This window comes from Oreochromis aureus, linkage group 5 (assembly GCF_013358895.1).
Source record: "Oreochromis aureus strain Israel breed Guangdong linkage group 5, ZZ_aureus, whole genome shotgun sequence".
Lineage (NCBI taxonomy): Eukaryota > Metazoa > Chordata > Actinopteri > Cichliformes > Cichlidae > Oreochromis > Oreochromis aureus.
This window is the reverse complement of record NC_052946.1, coordinates 12,316,068-12,334,926: the sequence shown is the minus strand read 5'-3', so window position 1 is coordinate 12,334,926 and position 18,859 is coordinate 12,316,068. Positions and strand designations below refer to the sequence as shown.

At 43.5% G+C, this 18,859-nt stretch overlaps 1 protein-coding gene across 15 annotated transcripts in view; it reads right to left on the bottom strand.

The window, feature by feature from the left end:
• magi1b (membrane associated guanylate kinase, WW and PDZ domain containing 1b) overlaps positions 1-18,859 on the bottom strand; it is a 136,449-nt gene that overhangs the window by 34,272 nt on the left and 83,318 nt on the right. For 13 of the 15 annotated variants that reach the window (XM_039611915.1, XM_039611921.1, XM_039611917.1 and 10 more), the window contains exons 5-12: positions 17,547-17,772; positions 16,592-16,674; positions 15,983-16,018; positions 13,055-13,112; positions 12,023-12,147; positions 10,796-10,915; positions 8,191-8,376; positions 7,364-8,023 (exon numbers count right to left, since the gene is read on the bottom strand). In XM_039611915.1, coding sequence (XP_039467849.1) covers positions 7,364-8,023; positions 8,191-8,376; positions 10,796-10,915; positions 12,023-12,147; positions 13,055-13,112; positions 15,983-16,018; positions 16,592-16,674; positions 17,547-17,772 — 1,494 coding nt within the window. The remainder of the gene's footprint in view (positions 1-7,363; positions 8,024-8,190; positions 8,377-10,795; positions 10,916-12,022; positions 12,148-13,054; positions 13,113-15,982; positions 16,019-16,591; positions 16,675-17,546; positions 17,773-18,859) is intronic. The other 2 variants (XM_039611919.1, XM_039611920.1) reach the window with 1 other exon arrangement.

Below are 18,859 nucleotides of genomic sequence, written 5' to 3'. Positions count from 1 at the left end.
TCTTTAAATTAAAAATGGTGAACTGGGGAGTGTTTCTCTTCTAGAACTTTAAATCTGGGGTGAAATCCCCTCCTCCCACAAATGCACACATCCGCCCAGGGGAGACCCCAGCGCAAATTATCTGCGGAGCATTGTCATGGAAACAAAAAGATGGTGCAATGTTGGAGATTTACGACTCGCCCAGTGGCTACAGAGGTGTGAAGACATGGGAGATTGGTAGGGGCTCGGGGAGCGAGAAAGGCTCACCTCGTCCCCGCCGTGCAACAAGCAATGATTCACCAACTCGAGCCTCCAGCGAGCCAAAAAAACGAGCAGAGGTGAATCGTGGGCACCCGGTGGGCAGGCTGCTCCCGCGATCATTGCTTTTCTCAACTGCAATGCTGTTCGTTATGGTGCCACTGGAACGTTCAGTCAGCAGAATTTTTAATGCGAAGTGGGCAAAAATACAACACTTCCTGCCCATACAGTGAATTGATTTCCTGCTTTAGTCTGTACAGGGAGCCATCATCAGCGTTTATCTCTTTCTAATGGCTGTGTAGAAGACTGGAGACACTAAACGAGTCTTATGAATGTGCGTGCCGGTAACTCTGAGTTTGTTTATGTGGGTTATGCAATTTCACATAATTGTGTTCCCGTCTATCAGTGTGCGCCCTTAAAGAAAACAGATCCGTGGAGTGCTTTTTGACAGGAGGCACTTACAAGCCATCAGTGCACTTGCCCACCATTACGCCAATAAGAGCCATCTACTGTGACAACGACCCACTTGGTGTTTTTACCTTCCTACCTTCCTTAATCCTAAGCTTACCCTCCTTACTTTCCTTCCATGCTGATGGAAAACGCATAGGGAAACTTGGATTTAAACTGTGAGTAAGGGTACATGAAGTCTCCTGCATGCTGCATAGAGGTAAATAAGGGGAACTTGCCCTCTTGCTATAACAGCAAGACATCGATTACAGTCTTTTGTGGACCCGGACATGCTGGAGACACCACATCCCGAGTAGTCACCCTGTTACACTTCTCTGAAGTCTGTTACCTGGTTGGCTGGCACGTGGATGTTTCCATTGACCCTTGTGCTCGCTTTCAGATGAGGACATTTGCATCGCTCGGTCCCAAGTGAACTCTAGTGGGCTTGTGGATGCTGTTTCTATAACAGCAGTTTCTAGGATGATTTGTAAGTGAATGCTAATAGAGTTTTCCAAGGAGCCATGCAGTTAATCTAAAGTCTTGGACACGTCTTTGGGCATTTTGCCCCTCATTTATTCAAAGGAAATAAAAGAAAGTAACTTTACAAGCAGCGGGGGGTTCATCAAATACTTTGACACGTGAAATAATTTAAACCTCTTGGCTGTTTCACTCCTGTAACCCGTTGCTTGCTACATCGGGAGGAGAGAAAGGGTCCATATCTCACTTTGAGAGCAGAGACGCAAGAGGCCCGATTGCCAAGCAGGGACTGTTGTGTCGCTGATGATTGATGAGTCATGAAGTAGAGGGAAAGAGAGGAAAAGACAGAGAGCAGAGCATCATGGGGGTTTCTACACTGCTCTTTCATCATCTCTCTGATCCTCTGACATCGTTCCCTCCACCATTTTTTTCCCCTTCTCCCCTCATCCACTGCAGCTCCAGTTAATTAAAGGAAAAGCCTAAAGCCTTGCCCCTACGGTAAGGGACTCCATGGGCTCTGTTATGCTTTACGGGGAATTTTGCTGGCTTGTTTTTAGGCCTTTTGTCCCCTTAGAGGAAATGGTCGCAGCAAATCAATACAAAGTTGTTTTCACTGATTAGATTTATCCTATAATTAAACCTTTCCACAGTGGTGTCTTTCAGCATGACAATGCCCTCATCCATAGAGCGTGAGGGGGTCACTGAATAGTTTGCAGACTATGATGTAAATGATGGTAATCACATGATATACCTTTTACCGTCACCTGATCTCAATTCAATTCAATACCACTGAGTGACTTAGCACGTGTTGCACAGCGTTGTCCACCACCACCAAAACACCAAATGAGGAAATTGATTGATACACTGTATTAGTGGTTATTTACTGCTTTAAAAATAAGAAATTCAGTAATTTTGTTCTGGACGTAAACTGCTGTGGATGCTGGGAGGAGGCGGCACTGAGGCAAGAGCACGCAGAGCAGAAGGGAGAGAATTTTCTCCTCTAATGTTAATTTAATTGGAATACCAGAGGAAGGCGCCATCAGAACATACATCAACAGCCAAGGCATGTTGTTTTTAATTTATTGAAAGACATTTTTAATTTGTTGAAGCTTCCGAATCAAAAAAGTCACTAAAGCCACTGTATCCAAACCTTTATTATTAACCTTTTGCCCTCATTTTTGTTTCTAGGACATCAAGCAGAGCTTTAATAATCCCTCCCAGAGAAAAAAAAAAAAAAAACTACCAAGAAATACATGAAATTGTCAGCTTAACGACATTCAAATGACCATTTTTGTTATTTCATTGTAATTATTAGATCCACATTTCCAAAACTGTCTCCCTTGTATCTGGGCTTCTCCACTGTTCATACAGTCACTTCAGCATTCACCTTGACCACAGTGGTGTTGAGAACTCCCTTTTTATGAGCCAGTTTCCAAAGTCGTTCCTCCATTAACACCTCCGGTTTCCACCATTCTTCCGCCTCCCCCTGGCCCGTGCTGCCAAGCTGCTTCCTGAGCGAAATGTGGGTAAAACCTACGCTTACATTATGTTGTCAGATTACAAGTAACAAGCTGTGTCTGTGCTGTTAGTCGATTACTCACACCCTCATCGGGCCTGCTTGTTTGCAACCCTATGCTCATTTGCGCTGCCATTAGTAAACTACATTAGGTTATTATTGAACTGAAGTGGCTGCGCCTGTGTTTATAAATTTACACTGTGTTAATAGATTACCCGGAGGACTTTCCACTCCCATTGCTCCCATTTGCCCTGCCTAGTGAATCAGGCCCTTAATGTAAGTTGATTTTTCCTTTAATTTGTCATCCAGAGGTGCGTATCCTTCCCTCTTCATGTACATTGGTACGACCTGTTTGTTGCTAGCCCAGCGCGCATTACCGTGCATTCGTTGGAGCACCTGCCTGGATTTTCAAACAGGTAAAAATGAAAGAAAATAATGCAACTCGGCATCCATGCTGAGACAAATAGATGTAATTTTTTTTTTTCCTGTAGCTGACTAATGACACGAGCTGCCGGGGCTGCTACGAAGCTATGTTTCAGAAAAACTGCATCGAAACTAGTTTTCACTGACAAACAGCTATACAACAGGTGTATGCACTCCTATGGACAAAAGAGAGTGGGGTAATGGAAATTAGCATCTATGCAACGGCAAGACATCAGGGGCCAAAATGAATTATGCTGGTGCATCAGTGGGGGCAGGAGAAGACAGGCAGGGGAAAATGAGCCCATTACAGGAGTGTAATTAGACAAATGAAAGCACAATGGATTATGAAACCTGACTGAGGTAATAAATCATTCCTGCGCGCTTATAGGAAGTACATGACAGAGTGTCAAGTGTCTAAAACCCACTATTTAACCTACGAAGCACTGTTAAAGTGTCTCCACGCTGACCCGTTGCGTGGCTCTTCCTCCACGTCTATTAAATGAGGGAGAGAGGCGAGTGAGAGGGGGGCATACTGTTGTACGCAGCGGCTTTTACGAGTTCGCTTCTTCATACGCTAGTCCTCAGGGATAGACTCCCATCTTTACGTGGGCGAGCAGGTGTGAATCTCCATCCTGGCGGTGGGGGAACAGAAACGGAAAAGGAGGGATGGAGGGGCGGAGGAGAGGTGGATTTCCACCAATTAAGGCCGAACCAGAGTCTTTCTGCCTCTAATCTATAATTGGATGCATGACTGTTCATGTTCATGAGACTGGCTGAGTGAATGCCTGTGTGAACACGCACAAGCAAGCAGCGTTTGGTTGGAAGGAGAGAGACACAGAGAGAGAGAAGGAAGCAAGGAAAAAGACGTATGTGTATTATAAGCAAAGCTGACATCAGGACCCCAATTACAGGCCAGTGTGCTTTGCTGCTACTGGTGGAGTGATCCTGATTGAGACAGCAGTGAAGAGAGTGTGAGCAGGACAGTAATTAAGGCACCGTGACTAGAGCCTTAGATGATGTGTTCCCAGAGTGTAAATGTAAAAAAAACCCCAAAATAAACGAAGCGAATGATGAACAGCGGCACACACACACACACACACACACACACACACACACACACACACACACACACACACACACACACACACACACACACACACACACACACACAAAATGTGCGGCCTAAACATGCTTAAAGACTCTAAAGGATGGGAAACGTGTGGGAGGAAGGGATACACAGTGGGACACAGTGTATATCAATAAGCTTTGATGGAGAAAAAGGGACCCAGGTATTCGCTCATTCTCTTCAAGTGATTTAGCCAGCCATAAGATCTAAACAAAGTCTACTCATCTTTCCTGCCACAAAAGGGCTAAAGGGAAAAAATGATTTGTCCAATGAGAACACACTGGAGATGTGATCAAAAATGGTGCTAAAGCAAACATTCAGCAAATCAGTTAGCTGATTAGTTAGGGGAAAATGAATTGAAGTTAACAAAATTGTTGACAAAGTGTCATTGCTTAAGTTATTTATCAAGGCGATAAACATCAATAATCTGTGTCTTCCAGTATTGCAAAGGTCAGAATTTGCTTTGAAAAACTTGAAACTTGAAAAAATGAAATTCAAATGCAAGTTACACCTCATATCACCGCTACACCCATCGGTGTAACTTTGCTGAACGGGGGGGGGTCAAGATCTCTTACTACATAAATAAATAAATCTGGGTAAATTCCCAGATGATTAAACATGCAACTATTTTGCTCGTAATAACTGAAATGAGTAAAGAAAATCAACAGCCTATTCATGCAAGAAAATTCATAATTTTATTGGGGGGGTTATATTGGTTGGGTCTGATCATAACCCCCCTAACCCCCCTGGAAATTACGCCCCTGGCTACATCATGCTCACATACCAGTATCCCTAAAAGAGCTGGAATTTAGTTTTTTGGTTTAGTGTGGTTTATTCTCGACTAGCTAGCACCCAGGAGAGAACCACTGCTGTGCACGGGGTATTTTTAGTTGTCTTTGTGAGTTTATTCTGCAGGCTGCTGTCTGTTTAAATGAAAACTCATTATATATTGATTTCAGATTCACGGCCAGAAAAAAAGCAAGACATCTGAGGATGTCTACTTTAATTCCAGGAAACTTATACTGACATTTTTTCTTTCATTTTTTTTTTTTTTTTGATAACTTTTATTCTTGTATAGACTTCATAGCTTCACAGCTCTCAGAATTCAATTGTTGGAAAGAGATGAGGTTTCTCAGTACTAGTGTCAACATGACTGGAGTATTTTCATGGGAATTTCTGATGTCTTGCTTTTAGGAACAGAAACATGAAAATCAACGTAAAATACAGTCCAAAGTCACAAAGACTGATTTAATTTAAAAAGAAAAGTTTAGAAGAAGAAGGTTAAGAAAATGCACTAATCTAATTTGTACTTTTGCTGTCCTATTTCTGCGTTGAAAGTTACATATCTGATGTTGGCGCCATCAAGTCAGCAGATCTTTTTCTAATAATAATCTGAAGGAAATGTGTTAGTTTCCTGCTTTTGTATCCGTCCTTTTGTAAAAACTCTAGTGCAATAAAAGCCACCAGAAAGAGCATTCAGTAATGCTGGTTCGTTTAAAATGCTCCTCATACTTTATCCATACCATCCTTGTGTTTCCTCCAGTATCATTCTACTGTCATAGTCTGTCTGTGTCGATCGCAGCCAGCCAATGCATTTACAGAAGCCCAATTAAACTGACGTCTGTTTCCTTGACAGCCCATTAAGCTCCTGTCTGAGATGAGATGAGGCCGAATCGCTTTACGCGCTTGTGTACACAAGCGTGATGAGGAAATGCTACTCATTACCAAAAGCCAGAGAGGAGGGTAGAGAAGCCGTTTGGTCTGTGTAGTTTTTGGAAGGTTTAGCCATTTGTTGAGAAGTCAGACAAACAGACTGTGGCAGAAAAAGATTGAGATACAACTTCAGAAAGAGAAAAAGAAAAAAGATTCCATGCGAGATTACAGTGCGAGTTGCCTGCCATTCATCTGACCAATTTCCCTTGGCAGCTCTGAGCACTTAACCTTATGACGGAGATAAACTGCATGCATGTACACAGACACACACAAAACCTTTTAGTAACTAGAATTAATAAGCCCTAAAGCAAGCAAAAGGACAGTCTGGCAGAGAAAATGGTCCAATTACTTGTATCACACGGGGCGTTTAGAGCGGCGGAGGTCTGCGCGTCTGAGGGGGGATTGGAGGGAAAATACTGAAATTCAATCATTTCAGTTTTATCCTATTCACAGTTGCTTTGTTTCCATTTAGTGCTTCTGTGCTACCGTGATTTTCAATCAGAAGCCATGACAAAGGCTGAGTGCACCATTTTCACAGCACTAACGTTGACCAGCTAGCACCGAAATTTTTTACGTTAAGGGCAAAATGTCACAGGCTTATATCAAGGCGGAGAGCCAGGTGGATGGATAAAAGGCATGCCGGCACAATTGGTGGCATCTTCAAAGTGATGAGCTTGAACGTGGGACTACACTAAAACCCCAAAATACACTAGACATTCTCTCTCCCAGCAAACACAGCAAACAGAAACAGAGCAGACTGCAAATGAACATGAGCAGAGACAGAGAGGGAAAAACAGTTTTTCTTTTTGAAAAAGGGCGAGAATATTCAGACTCTGACCTCAAAACACCAACTAAACCTGAATTTCTCTCCTCTGTTTATCCCTCTTTCCATACTTCTCCCATCTAACCTTTTAGTCTTCCTTCTCCACTTCCGCCTGCCTTCCATTTCAGGAAAGCAGCTATAACTGGCTTGTCAGAGCCGATAACTGTAAACACCTCGCTCTCTCTTCACACTACACTACACCACATCCTCAAATGTTATTTCAACTTCCTCTGCGGCTCCTTCCTTACCGTAATTATCCTTCTATCTTTCCTCCTTTGCAATCTCTTGTATGCTTCCACCCTCTATTTGCATGAATAAATAAATGTGTGTCAATAAAAGAGCTCGGTGAGCGGGAACAGCCTGTAAGGCAGAAGCCTATTATTTTTTTTTTGTCAACAGCATCAAGCAGATGCATGCGAAAGGTTTGTTTTGTTTTGCGCTGCTTCAACATATGGGCACATAACTCAGAAACTGCCGCATTTCTACTTGACACCTGCTCCCGACACCTTCCTCATCTCCATCTGCTGTCACAATTTACTAGACGAATGACAAATTTACTGACACGGCGAGTGAACACAAAGAGAAGTTAGCCTTCACTCACCTCTTTGCACCAGCATGGTGACCTCACTGCCTTTGGGACACTTGCTGAGCAGGTCAACCACCTGGTTGTGGGACATGCTCTGCACATTTCTCTTGTTCACCTCCACGATGATGTCGCCCTCCCTGAGACCGCGGCAGCGTGGGTAGTCCACGATCTGTTTCACTCTTTGCCCCCCACCACCGGGACTGTCAGCAATGGTGAAGCCGAAGCCCTTGTCTCCTTTCTCCATGTGTACGGTGATGAGCTCTGGCTGCGTTGCGATGGATGAGGCCAGGGTGACTACATCACTAGGGTAGCCATGCTGGGAAGAGGTATCAGAAGCCACCTCTGTGGAGGGGCTGTGGGGTCGGGGGAGGCCGTTGATGGGGACCCCGCTGTTGGTTGGACCGTTGTTGTTGTTCTGACTGCCGTGGCTGGACGGCGAATCGTAGCTGTTAGAGGTCTCCTGGCCGTTGACGATGATGGGCTCCTTGTTGTCGAGGATAGCCACTGAGGTAACCAGGCTGGTGTTTGGGTCGTCGGGGTCAAAAGGCAACGGATAGCCACGGCACAGCTCCAAGTTGACCATGGAACCAATTGGAATCGATTGGAAGATCTTCACAACTTGAGCATGGGTGTAGCCGAGCACACAGGTGTCGTTAACACTCACAATCACATCACCTTAAAGGGGTGAGAAAGAATGAAGTCCATTTATTTTTGTCAAGCAGGACATCCATCCATCCATCCATCCATCCATCCATCCATCCATGTATGTCTGCGTATCCAAATCAGGGTCACCTGATTCAGCCACCCTTTGTAAACTTTGTTAATAAATACAAGATACTTACCAGTCTCCATCTTGCCATCAAGGGCGGCGGGGCCATCTAGGACTAGGCTCTTTATCTGCAGGAACTCATCTGGCTCATCCCCTCCCACAACAGTAAAACCAAACCCCCTACGACTCTTCTTCAGTTTGGTATTTATGAACGTCCCCTTCAGCTCAGATCGGTTCCTGGTAAAGAAAGGCTTCCCTCCTGAACACACAGACACAGATAGCTCAGCTTTCATCACACTGGATGCCCCAGCAGAGACTCAAGAACTGGGTTAAGCAGTAGTCGGATTTGGTTTGCAAAGCCCTGGAGCTACTAAACCTCCTCAGGTAAAGCATTATTGCTACAGTGAAGAGCCTTTGCTCACTTGTGTCAAACCATGTCTGCACAAGCATCGCAGCAGGTATCATTAAAGTGCACAACTAATCTTCTCTGATTGGTGTTTGTCTAGTACAGCTAAGGACAACAGTTACTGCTTGGCGATTGCTCACGTGGTGCATCATCAATCAAAACAGACCTATTACAATAAAATGATTAATTAGGTTAAAGGGAATGAACAGAATCATAAGCATCAAGTCAAACTGAAGGCTTAACTGATCCCATTTGGCAACTACATTAAAAGTTCATATAGAAAAGACTGAGTATGGTTGAATGACTTTCTTCAGCGCGTGCAACTCAGTGAAACTTTGAGCAAGACTGGAAATAAGAAGGCCGAGTATAGACATGCAAAGCCTTTAAATCTGAACTCATCTACTGTTATCGCCACTGGAGTCAGTCCATATTAACTTTTTGATAATAATGAATCATTTATTACTTATAATTTTAATTGACTATGTGATGATGTGATGGGATAAAAAAACAGTTTAGACAAGAACTTATTTCAAAATAGTATAAACTACATGATACCACTTCAGCTCTTTGAATGTCTAATATGCTTTCACTGGTGGTTTGGCATTTGAAGACACAACAGGCGCATCCTGAATAGCAATGACATTGCTTCAGATGAAGGTCACATGACCGTCGTGTTGGCATAAGCGATGTCTCCGGCTTGTTTCAATCAGCTGCTGAAATCTCATCTGAGAAGACATCTGTATCACTCCACACTGGTTGTGAGGGTTTAACTGAGACACATCTATATGAAAAAAATTTGACAGTGATCTTGTGAAAGAACAACTGCTCAGACGACGACAACGACATCTAAACTCGATTCTCTTTTTCTTGACTTTGCTATCTAATTATACGGCATTAAGGATAAAGTTTATCCTTTCTACTAGGAATGAGAAACAAACAGATGAATACACAGGCACAGGCTGAACTCCGCTTCTCTATTAAAGGACACGATGCATGCCAAACGCACAATACTTCGGATACATAAATGATTGAGGAGATGTTGGCAGAAAAGAAAGTAAGAAGGGAGAGGATGATGAAGACTAAAGGAACGTCTGTGTGGTGACCTGCAGCACCACATTAGGTTATGGCAGCGCTACAGCTTACGCATTCAATGAAAAATGCATTACCCTTGGAGTCGGTCTGTGCCCTTGTGTTTTATTGTCTACATGCATGTGTGTTTTCATGCCCAGTGCCTTTTGAATTGGATTTTTTTGTCCTAGACTAAGGAAAATGTAACTAAACTGTCTGCTGATATGGGTGGCTTTATCCACCAGGGATCTAGAGATGTAAGAACAGACCAGGAAGCGGGAGGAACATAAAAAGCAAGTGTGTTTCAAAAGTGATGTCTTTCTATGGAGTAATATGGAGTGCCGGCACAGTCGGGCTAGCAGGAGTTTGAGACTGGGGGTGTGGAGGGAGGGGTAAGACAAAAAGATGGACAGCACCAACCAGCTAAACCAAAGCAGAAAGCTGGGTGGGACCAGACAAAAGGCAGCGAGACGGCAAATGTGCGCTATAAAATAAAGAGATCGATGAGGGAGAAGGAAAAGGCTGCCGACAAAGCAGCAAGAGAGAGTAAGAGGGAGAGACAGGGTGAGGCAGTTAATTCTCTGCCATGGCTGTGCTAATTAGACAAGCTGCTAGTGGGAGGCCGGTATAAAAGGAGCTGGCAACCAGGAGAAGGAAACCCACTGTAACGGCGAGACTCTTTATTTGTGTGTGTGTGTGTGTGTGTGTGTGTGTGTGTGTGTGTGTGTGTGTGTGTGTGTGTGTGTGTGTGTGTGTGTCACTAAATGATGGGTGAAATCAGGCCATTATGTGGAACAACACAGCAGAGGTTTCCTGAGAATCAACACGTTGCCACGATAAACACAGGGAGAGCACATTTATAGAAGGGCACTCGGCAGAGCGTGTCTTCGTAAAAATGCGCAGACTGGACGAAATTTTGTTTAGTGCACGTGTCACGCGAGTTCAATTTGACTTATAAAAAATGCATGATGTGATTTATACAGAGAGCAGCTTTACAGTGTCAGTTCAGCTCTGGTCCTCCATCACGACAACTCAAACAGGGCCTGAGGCGCTGGCACAGGAAAACAAACTAAGCTGTAAAAGATGAATTTTGTTTAACTTATAATAAGTCGCTCTGGGTAACGCCGCCTGGAAACAAAAAAGTTATGCATAATCCTCATTTCGTTTGGTTGCAGGCTTTAGCTCTCCGAGGATGACAACTTACGTTTTTGTCCCATCGCGTTGGGCACTGCGGGCCCTGTCTGAGGGTCCCTGTAGGTCTCCTGGTGGTTGGTAGCATAGCTAGCCAACGGAGCCCCTGCCATCGTCGAGTCTTCGATCCATTCTGCAACAGCGAGAGGCACATATTCTCGAGATGGAGTCTAGACAGGTGCAAAGTTGTCCTACTTGAACGAAATTGAGGCTAAGACAACACGTCCTGCTGTGCTGTGTGCTTGCAACAAAGCAAATGCAGCTCCGATGAAGCCGACAGAACTACTGTGCAGCGTGTTAATTACAGTGGATGAAAGATTGATGTGAAGCCTTCTACCCACTACAGATTCATGTTTCACTACTGAGCTCAGTATGAACACAAGCATTAATATGGTTTCGCATCTCTCTTCTCAATAAAAATGGTGGTGTGGGAAACCAGAACAACTGATTCCCTTTTTCTTGACTGACTACCACCTTTGATTAATCACCTTGCTAGACTGCAGTTTGTCATAATATTCATAACAGATAGATGAAGTAAACACGTGTCAAAAAACAGATTTTTTTTCATTTTTATCTTTTGCAGAGAGATTCAACCTTCAATTGGGGGAAAAATCAGCAGGTAATCGGGGTGAATCTAATGTTTTATGCTGAATGAGCAGAATGTGAAGTGCAATAGGAGAATTCCCTCTTGAGTTGACCTTCATTTGCAATTAATTTCACCGTAGGGTGTCCTGTGAATATGCAAAGAAAGGAGGGCAAGAGCAACACTGAGCTACCCGTTGCTTGGTTTTGGGCAGCTGTCTCAGAAGAAGGGGAAGTGTTTGGGAAGAGTTCTTATTAGTGTTACAACTGGCAGCATTTTATTAAGTAACACAAAATTAAGGGTCTCCACTCCAGCTCTTAAGCAGGCAGGTGGGAGCCAAACTTACCTGTGGTTACCTTCGTCCAATTTATAACAAGCAAACGAGAATCAAAAGGTAGCACAGAAAACTGAAATTAACTTCAAAAAGGCTGCGTGGTGCAGCCGCAAATAATAGTTATGCCTTTATGGGAGGGCACTTAGCAAATCATAAGGCAGGAGCAGCAAAAATAAAACTGTAGCAGTAATAGGCATTGGCAGATAAAGTCACACTCGCTCATACTCACAGAGACAGACACACAGAGCATGCAGGCAACTCATTTATACACATGAATAAGAAAGAAAGAAAATGACGCCCCTGGTGGGGGCTTGTGGACGAACCTCGGATGTAGCGCTCACCTTCAGGTGGCTGCTGGCTCTGGGGCTGAGGCTGCTGCTGTTCCAGCTGCCTGCGCTTCTTAGCCTCTAGCACCGGATTTTCATACTGGGTCTTCCTGTTGATATGACTTTGGGACGGTGGACGGAGTGGATGAAAAGAACATAAGAATACAGAACAAGATGTAAGGGGGGGGGTGAAAAAGATCAGCAGGAGAGTAGAGCACAGCAGGGACACAGAGAAGAGGATAAGGTAACAGCAGAGCGGGAGAGGGTCAACAAAGGGCGAAGGCATTGGGGTGGGGAGTGGAGAAACATGGCGATAAGCTTTGATTAATACATGGTGGCACAATGCACACACACCCACGCTTACACAGCAACCTCTCTTTGAGATGCACATGACACAGCCGTGCCTACAAATCACATCAAATAAATCCTTTTGTGCTGATGGCTTAATTTTGCTGAAACCACAAACATCTTTCACATTACAGCCTGGGAGGTTTCCTACTAACCTAACTAGCACTGAAAAATGGAACCTGAAAGCGCCACATTATACAGCAAATGAAGGAAACTGTGAATAATGTATATTAGAAAAAATATTGCAGAAACAAAGAGAGAGAGGGGAAAAAAAAAAAGAAATGCCACAGCCTTGGGCCCACAGGTGCTGCTTTGAACAACATAAAAAAAAAAAAAAAAATGCATGAAACATATTTGTATTAATGCTGAGGCCCAGGGGCTTCACACAATATGAGATACGCACATATGTGATCGCACAAACACGCTCGCTGCATATTTTTGCTCATTTTTTTCCGAATGTTAATGACACAAACAAAATGGCCTACATTTTCCAGAACACAAAAGGACTGACATAGCTGAAGCAGGAATGTGTCTGTGATGTCTTCCATTAGCAGTGACGTTAAGAGTTTTTGTTGCTTGAAAGAAAAAAAGAAATGTGTGGATGTACTTCTATTTATGCACATGAAGAAGAAGCTGGGAGCTATTTCTAGATTTTTCTGCGACGTCAGCCTGTGCACTTACTCAACATAGTAGACTCCATACACTGGATCGTCTATTTTCTCCCATCCTGGAGGAAGTTCTGGAAAGAAAAAAAGAAAAGATAGTGAGACAAAGGAAGTAAGTAAATCTTGACTTGCAGGAAGCCGTGTATTGAGCCATTTGAGGCAAAGCCAGGAGAGACCTTTGGCCACGCCATTGTAATCGGCCCGTCAGTCAGTCTCCGAGGCCAGAGCAGCTCAACAGCTTCACAGGCTGTCTGGCTGTTCTCACCTCTGTCCCCTCACAATGCTGACATTTCCACCCATCAGATAAGAACAGAGCAAGACCCCCATGGGCACAGGTGGATGTATGAATGCGGGGAGGGGGAAGAAATACAGAAAAAAAAAAAAAAAGGCAACGAAGAAGAGGCAGGTAAAGTTATAAATGACAGGAAGCAGGTGGAAAATTCCAGGCTTAGAAACCTTTGTGCAAAATACACTGGAGCTGAAAAGACACGTACTAAATTCTGTGAGATGATTGGTTGGTTTCTGAATGAACGACTTCTCTTTTCTTTCCCCTCATACAGAAGAAAAACAACATTCTACAGAATATCACACAGAAACACACATCTCTAATCAGCGCGCTGGAAAGGTATGGTCGAAAAGTACCTGTCCTTGGCTAAACAAAGGCACCGAGGCTCTTTAGTTTTCACATGGATCGCTTAGTGTCTGGTAGAGATTGTTGCAGATTTGACTTCACATTCGTCTCTTTGTGGGCATGAATTTAAACCTGCTTGAGTAGAACTGAAAGCGACACTGATGCAAGCACACGTGTGCAAATGCTAAAACACGTGAAAAGGTGAAACTTAAAAGATGACGAGCGAAAGACATGAATATGATGCCAATGTGCAACGCCGTTATCTTCAGCAGAGCCATCTGATTCACTTCTCCAGCCTGATTACAGCAGCACTGATTCCTGGCCATCCTCCACACAGATAATGTCAGAGGATTCTAATTGGCTACAAACAGAGATAGTCCGGTAATCCTCTCCTGTGACGAATAAGTTCTACATATTATTACCCTCAGCCAATTTCTACTCTGCCCTGCGTGCAAGTAGATGGTAATTACAATCATCCAACTTGGAGAGCTTCCCTCTGCTTTTTAATAAGGAGGACTTCGGCTGGAGTGGAATCAGCTGCAGATGCAGACACACACAAACACGCCGCCGCGGTCTACATATTAATTTATCATTTGTAAGTGAAACCAGAGCCAGCAGCTCCGTGCGTGTAAGCAGCTCGGGCTTCTGTGGGTTCGTATTTTTCTACACCTGCTGAAGTGCATCTAAAAGCACAAGCGGCAAAGAAGAAATGCAAGGTTACGGGAAAGAGATGTCGCAAGGGTGAACGCGCAAGGCGAGCACGGTAAATTATCATTTAGATGTTTTGAACTGGAACGTTAAATGGAATGCGGTCCTGCCTGGCGTCACGCAAAAATTTTAATCACCCACGTTATTTCACACTGCACTAGTTCCACTCCGGGAGGACCACCTGTGTGTGTGTGTGCATAAGCGCAGAGAGAGGACGATCTGTGCTGCAAACCTACTAAAAGCCTGGCATTGGCTTCGGTGTGTTTGGAAACACAGATGACAACGGCAAAGACAAAGGGAGAGAAAGTCGTCGCTCATTAAGCCGTGTTTTGCTCTCACCCCGTGTCCCTCGTCCCACTTTCTAGAACACATTGTGATTTCGAGGGGGAGTCGAGCGTGATGAGTTCCGCGTTTAACTGTTCGCATCTCATTCTGTTGATATAGTGCTGTGATTGATTTCTCTGGAGGAAGAGTCTGCCACAGAGAGGCACTTCTTGCGCACGTGGGTGTACGTGAGAATTCGGGCATGCGTGCCGGCGTTCATAAAAAGGCTTTCGTCTGCTCGTCTCCTTTGAGAGCAGGATTTAATTGCGGTTTCTGTGCCCACCTGCATTGGAGGGCGCCGATCGATAATTATTGAGCATGTTCATCCAGTTGAGGATGTCTTGTGGACAGGGTCGGTGGGGGGGGGGAGTTGTCTGACCTGAAGATTTAAACACGGGAGCTGTTGATGCTTAGCAGTTGGAGTGGGTTTAAAAATAAAGAAATAAAAGCGTGATAGATTCTCCGTTTTCCTTGGCAGCATCTCATCAACCTGTTTGGATCTGGTGTGCTCTCTTTTTCCTGCTTTTATTGCTTTTTGCTGGAAACACAAAAAAACAAAAAAAGAGCGAAGCCGTTTCTCTGTAGTTGAACCCTTTCATATTACATTTAACCATTTTAAACAGTGCTAATATAGAATATATTTACTAAAGCAGTAATGACGGTGATGAAAACATACTACATTCTTGCAGATTTTCATCACAGTATTAGATGTGGGCGTTTATATTTCCCCCCCCTTGTATTGCACTGTGTACCCCCAAGTGAAGTCCAAACATGTCAATCATTATTCTGATATATTTCCTCTAATGGAATAATTCATTACAGGTGCATAACAGTGCGGGGCATCATCTCCAGACACCATTTAGCCTGCACAGGTGGCCTCACCGCTCTGTCTGAGAGGCTAGTTAGTGTGCTGATGGGCATCAGGAAAAAGAGCCTGTAGCTGTCTGGCTCAGACAGGCACATTAGGAAACCATCATTACAACAATCTTCTCTGGATCAGCTTTTTGCCTCTTATGTCTGAAATGATGGCCTTCTGATGTGGGAGTGTTTTGTAAGGCTGTGTAGTGTGACACCTGCATGGCTGGTGGCATGTGTGTTTGATGACAATTATGTTCAAGGCACATACAAATACACATTTAAAAATCCCACGTGCTAATAGAAAGACAGACAATTGTCATGATGTGTCATTTCTGAATGATTAAAGTCACAGTCACCTAACTGACACATGTCAAACTCCAATTTCAGCTGTTCAAGTGAAGAAAAGATGAGAGAAGTTCCTACCTAGGTCATTATCCAGCTCCTCTGTATGTACCCCTTCTACTCAGTCAAGTGGACGGCACAGCAGCGCCACAGGATTGTTGTTGGGAAGACAAAGGCAGGAGGGGTGGATGGAAGCAGAGAGACAAACATCTGTGAGATAGGCGGCTGTAATAACAACATCTGGACACTGGGTGGCAAGATTTAACCAAAACCAGAGCAACAACCTCCTCTGAAAAACCATGTTTACTAAAATCAGGCGGCACTAACGACTGGATCTCTGAGTGTGGTTTGACACCATAATGGAGTTGAGCTTGTGACCTTTTCTTTTTCTGTATACTGTAACAATAGACTACAAGATTGGGGAAGTCAATTAATGGAAGGTGTAGGTTTTGTTGCCCCGAGAAACAGCTGGAAGAAGACCAAAGGTGTCGCCGGCCAGTGGACTGCACACCATTTTCTGTGACCCAATACTGACACCTAAGGACTAAAAGGGTGAACCTCTCAGATGTGTTATGAGTCTGACTTTTTGGGTACGGTGTAGAAAAACAGGCACTAAACAACAGAACAAAACAAGTGAAAAAATATCACCTCTTTTAGCTTACAGAAGATTTTGCACAAACAGACACGTACCATCATCTTCAGATTCTTCCAGGGGTTTCTGAGGTTTGTCCAGGCACCGAGGGTCTATCCAGGAAGTCGTCCTTGTATTGTGGCTAAGCAGAACACACAAGACAGGCCAGACAAGACAAATTATTAGAGGGTAGCTAACAGAAACATCGGAAATTTGAACCCGAAACAGGTGGAATGAATGATTTATAAAAAAGGAAAAAGTGACACACGGCACTTGATCATTAACTGAAAGTCCTTTCAGGTCAATATTGCTCAGATTAAACAGGAAACATTTAAATCTGAGCAAATGCTTTTACTATGTTAATAAAAGTAAAAAAGAACATTATGATTGTTCGTTTTAATGGGTGTAGAGAAGAATAGCAGAGGTGGAAGGATCCTAAAAAAAGAACAAAATAACTGTAAGTAAGTTACAGTCGATATCTAAAGTTTAATGCCTCATATTAAGGAATTTCACATCTATTAGAATCTGTTTAACAAGTAACAACAACAAGGAGTAAGGCATCATAGATAGAAAGCATGACCAGGTAATCTGTAATAAATTTCCCTCTAATTCTCTATTTTGCAGACTTTAAATTAGTTAAAGGTTCATGGCTGTAGGAGCGATGCTGGAGGAACTCTTTGGTATCCTGAATTATGCTTCATCTAGTTGTTGGTAATGTATGCTGGATTCTTTAAACTTTCATGATTCCTAAAGCCTTCGAGTACTCTCCACAGCGACACACGTCTGTCACATTAAGATGAAACCTGGATCTGCTTTATACAGTGCAGACGATGGTTAATACAGAAAGAGAGTCAGCCATGAGAAAATGTCCACGTTATTATCTAACATCATGTCCCGTTTTAAACAAAGTTTAATCAAAATGAAAGGAAGCATCATTCAGCCACATTGACACTGAACACTGATAATATCTGATTTAAGATTAAGTACTACTTGAATCCGACCTTTGGTACTTACTCTATAAAATAGACCTCTCCGTTCTCGGTATAGGCCATCTCCCAGTTGTCGGGCAGAGGTCCCAGCGGATCCTCTGGGGGAGGATGGCTCAGGTGAGTGTGTGTCTGCTGTGTGCTCTCCGTGGTGGCCGGTGGTGAGGGGGTTGTCCCAGCGTAGGACAGGTCACTCTGGCGGGGGGCGAAAGGGCGCACCGAGTGATGAATCTCGTCTAATTCACTAGAGTCTCCTGGAGGGACAAGAAACCCAGAACACACACAGCGTGGTGTCAAAAATCTTTCAACTAAAGGACGCCAGTAACACTTTCAAAGAGCAACAAGTAGCTGTGAAAACAATGAGTGCGCTCCATTTCAAGCTGGGATTTCCAAGCTACCAGTTGCAATTGTCAACCGGACTAGGCTTAGGGTTACTAGGAGGTACTCTATTAGGAATTTCCATTTGCTTTGGAAGATGGCCGAGGCAAATGGAACGCATCATGAGATCAACTAAAGAAATTTTTTTTTTTTAAAACAACTGTCTTCAAACAAACAAGTGCTCCTGTTGATTACACCGGTTTTTTAAGTATCGTCACAAGATACAGTCTATCATGTAACCTTAAAGTCTGTGCGGTAATAGAAAAAAATACATTTCCTAATACATTAAGAATTATTGAAACATAATTTGAATGGGAGTTTGGAAGAATTCCAGTCATTTACTGTGTTTCTATAATGTTTAAAATTTCCACAGCAATAAAAATATCTCCTGCCTGAGCAGTCTGAATAATTTAAAGACTAAAAAATGTTTCATGAGGCTGTAAAAATCCACAACTAGACGACAAGAAAGCCTCATGTCAATGAGTTTTTCCACCTATTTATTGAATGAAATCAGTTATGTTGCTATAGCATGTTTCCATTTAGCCCAATGACTTCCTAACGACAGAAGTACTTTGGGCTTGTTTCTTTCTTCCTTCAGCAAAGAATGCTGAGTGGGCAGTTCACGCCTTGAAAGTGCTAGCACCTTGCTTCCTGCCGCTTCATTTCCACACTCACACTCGAGTGGCACTTGTCACACAATCACAGACAGTTAAACAACTTTTGGTCCCACATTTGAAAAACACATGTCAGCCACAGCATTAAGGCTGAAACTCTTTAAATTTCCTACTCACCAACTAACAAGAAAAACCCCCAAAATTACTCCAGTTCATTTCTTTAATGTCAAACAAGCAGCACTGCTGTCATTTTACCAACTTAAACTTAATTTAATGGACTATTATCCCCCTAAAATCAGTTTCACATATGGCGTCTGCTCAGGTCTACTGCTCGCAGCCAGATGGCACT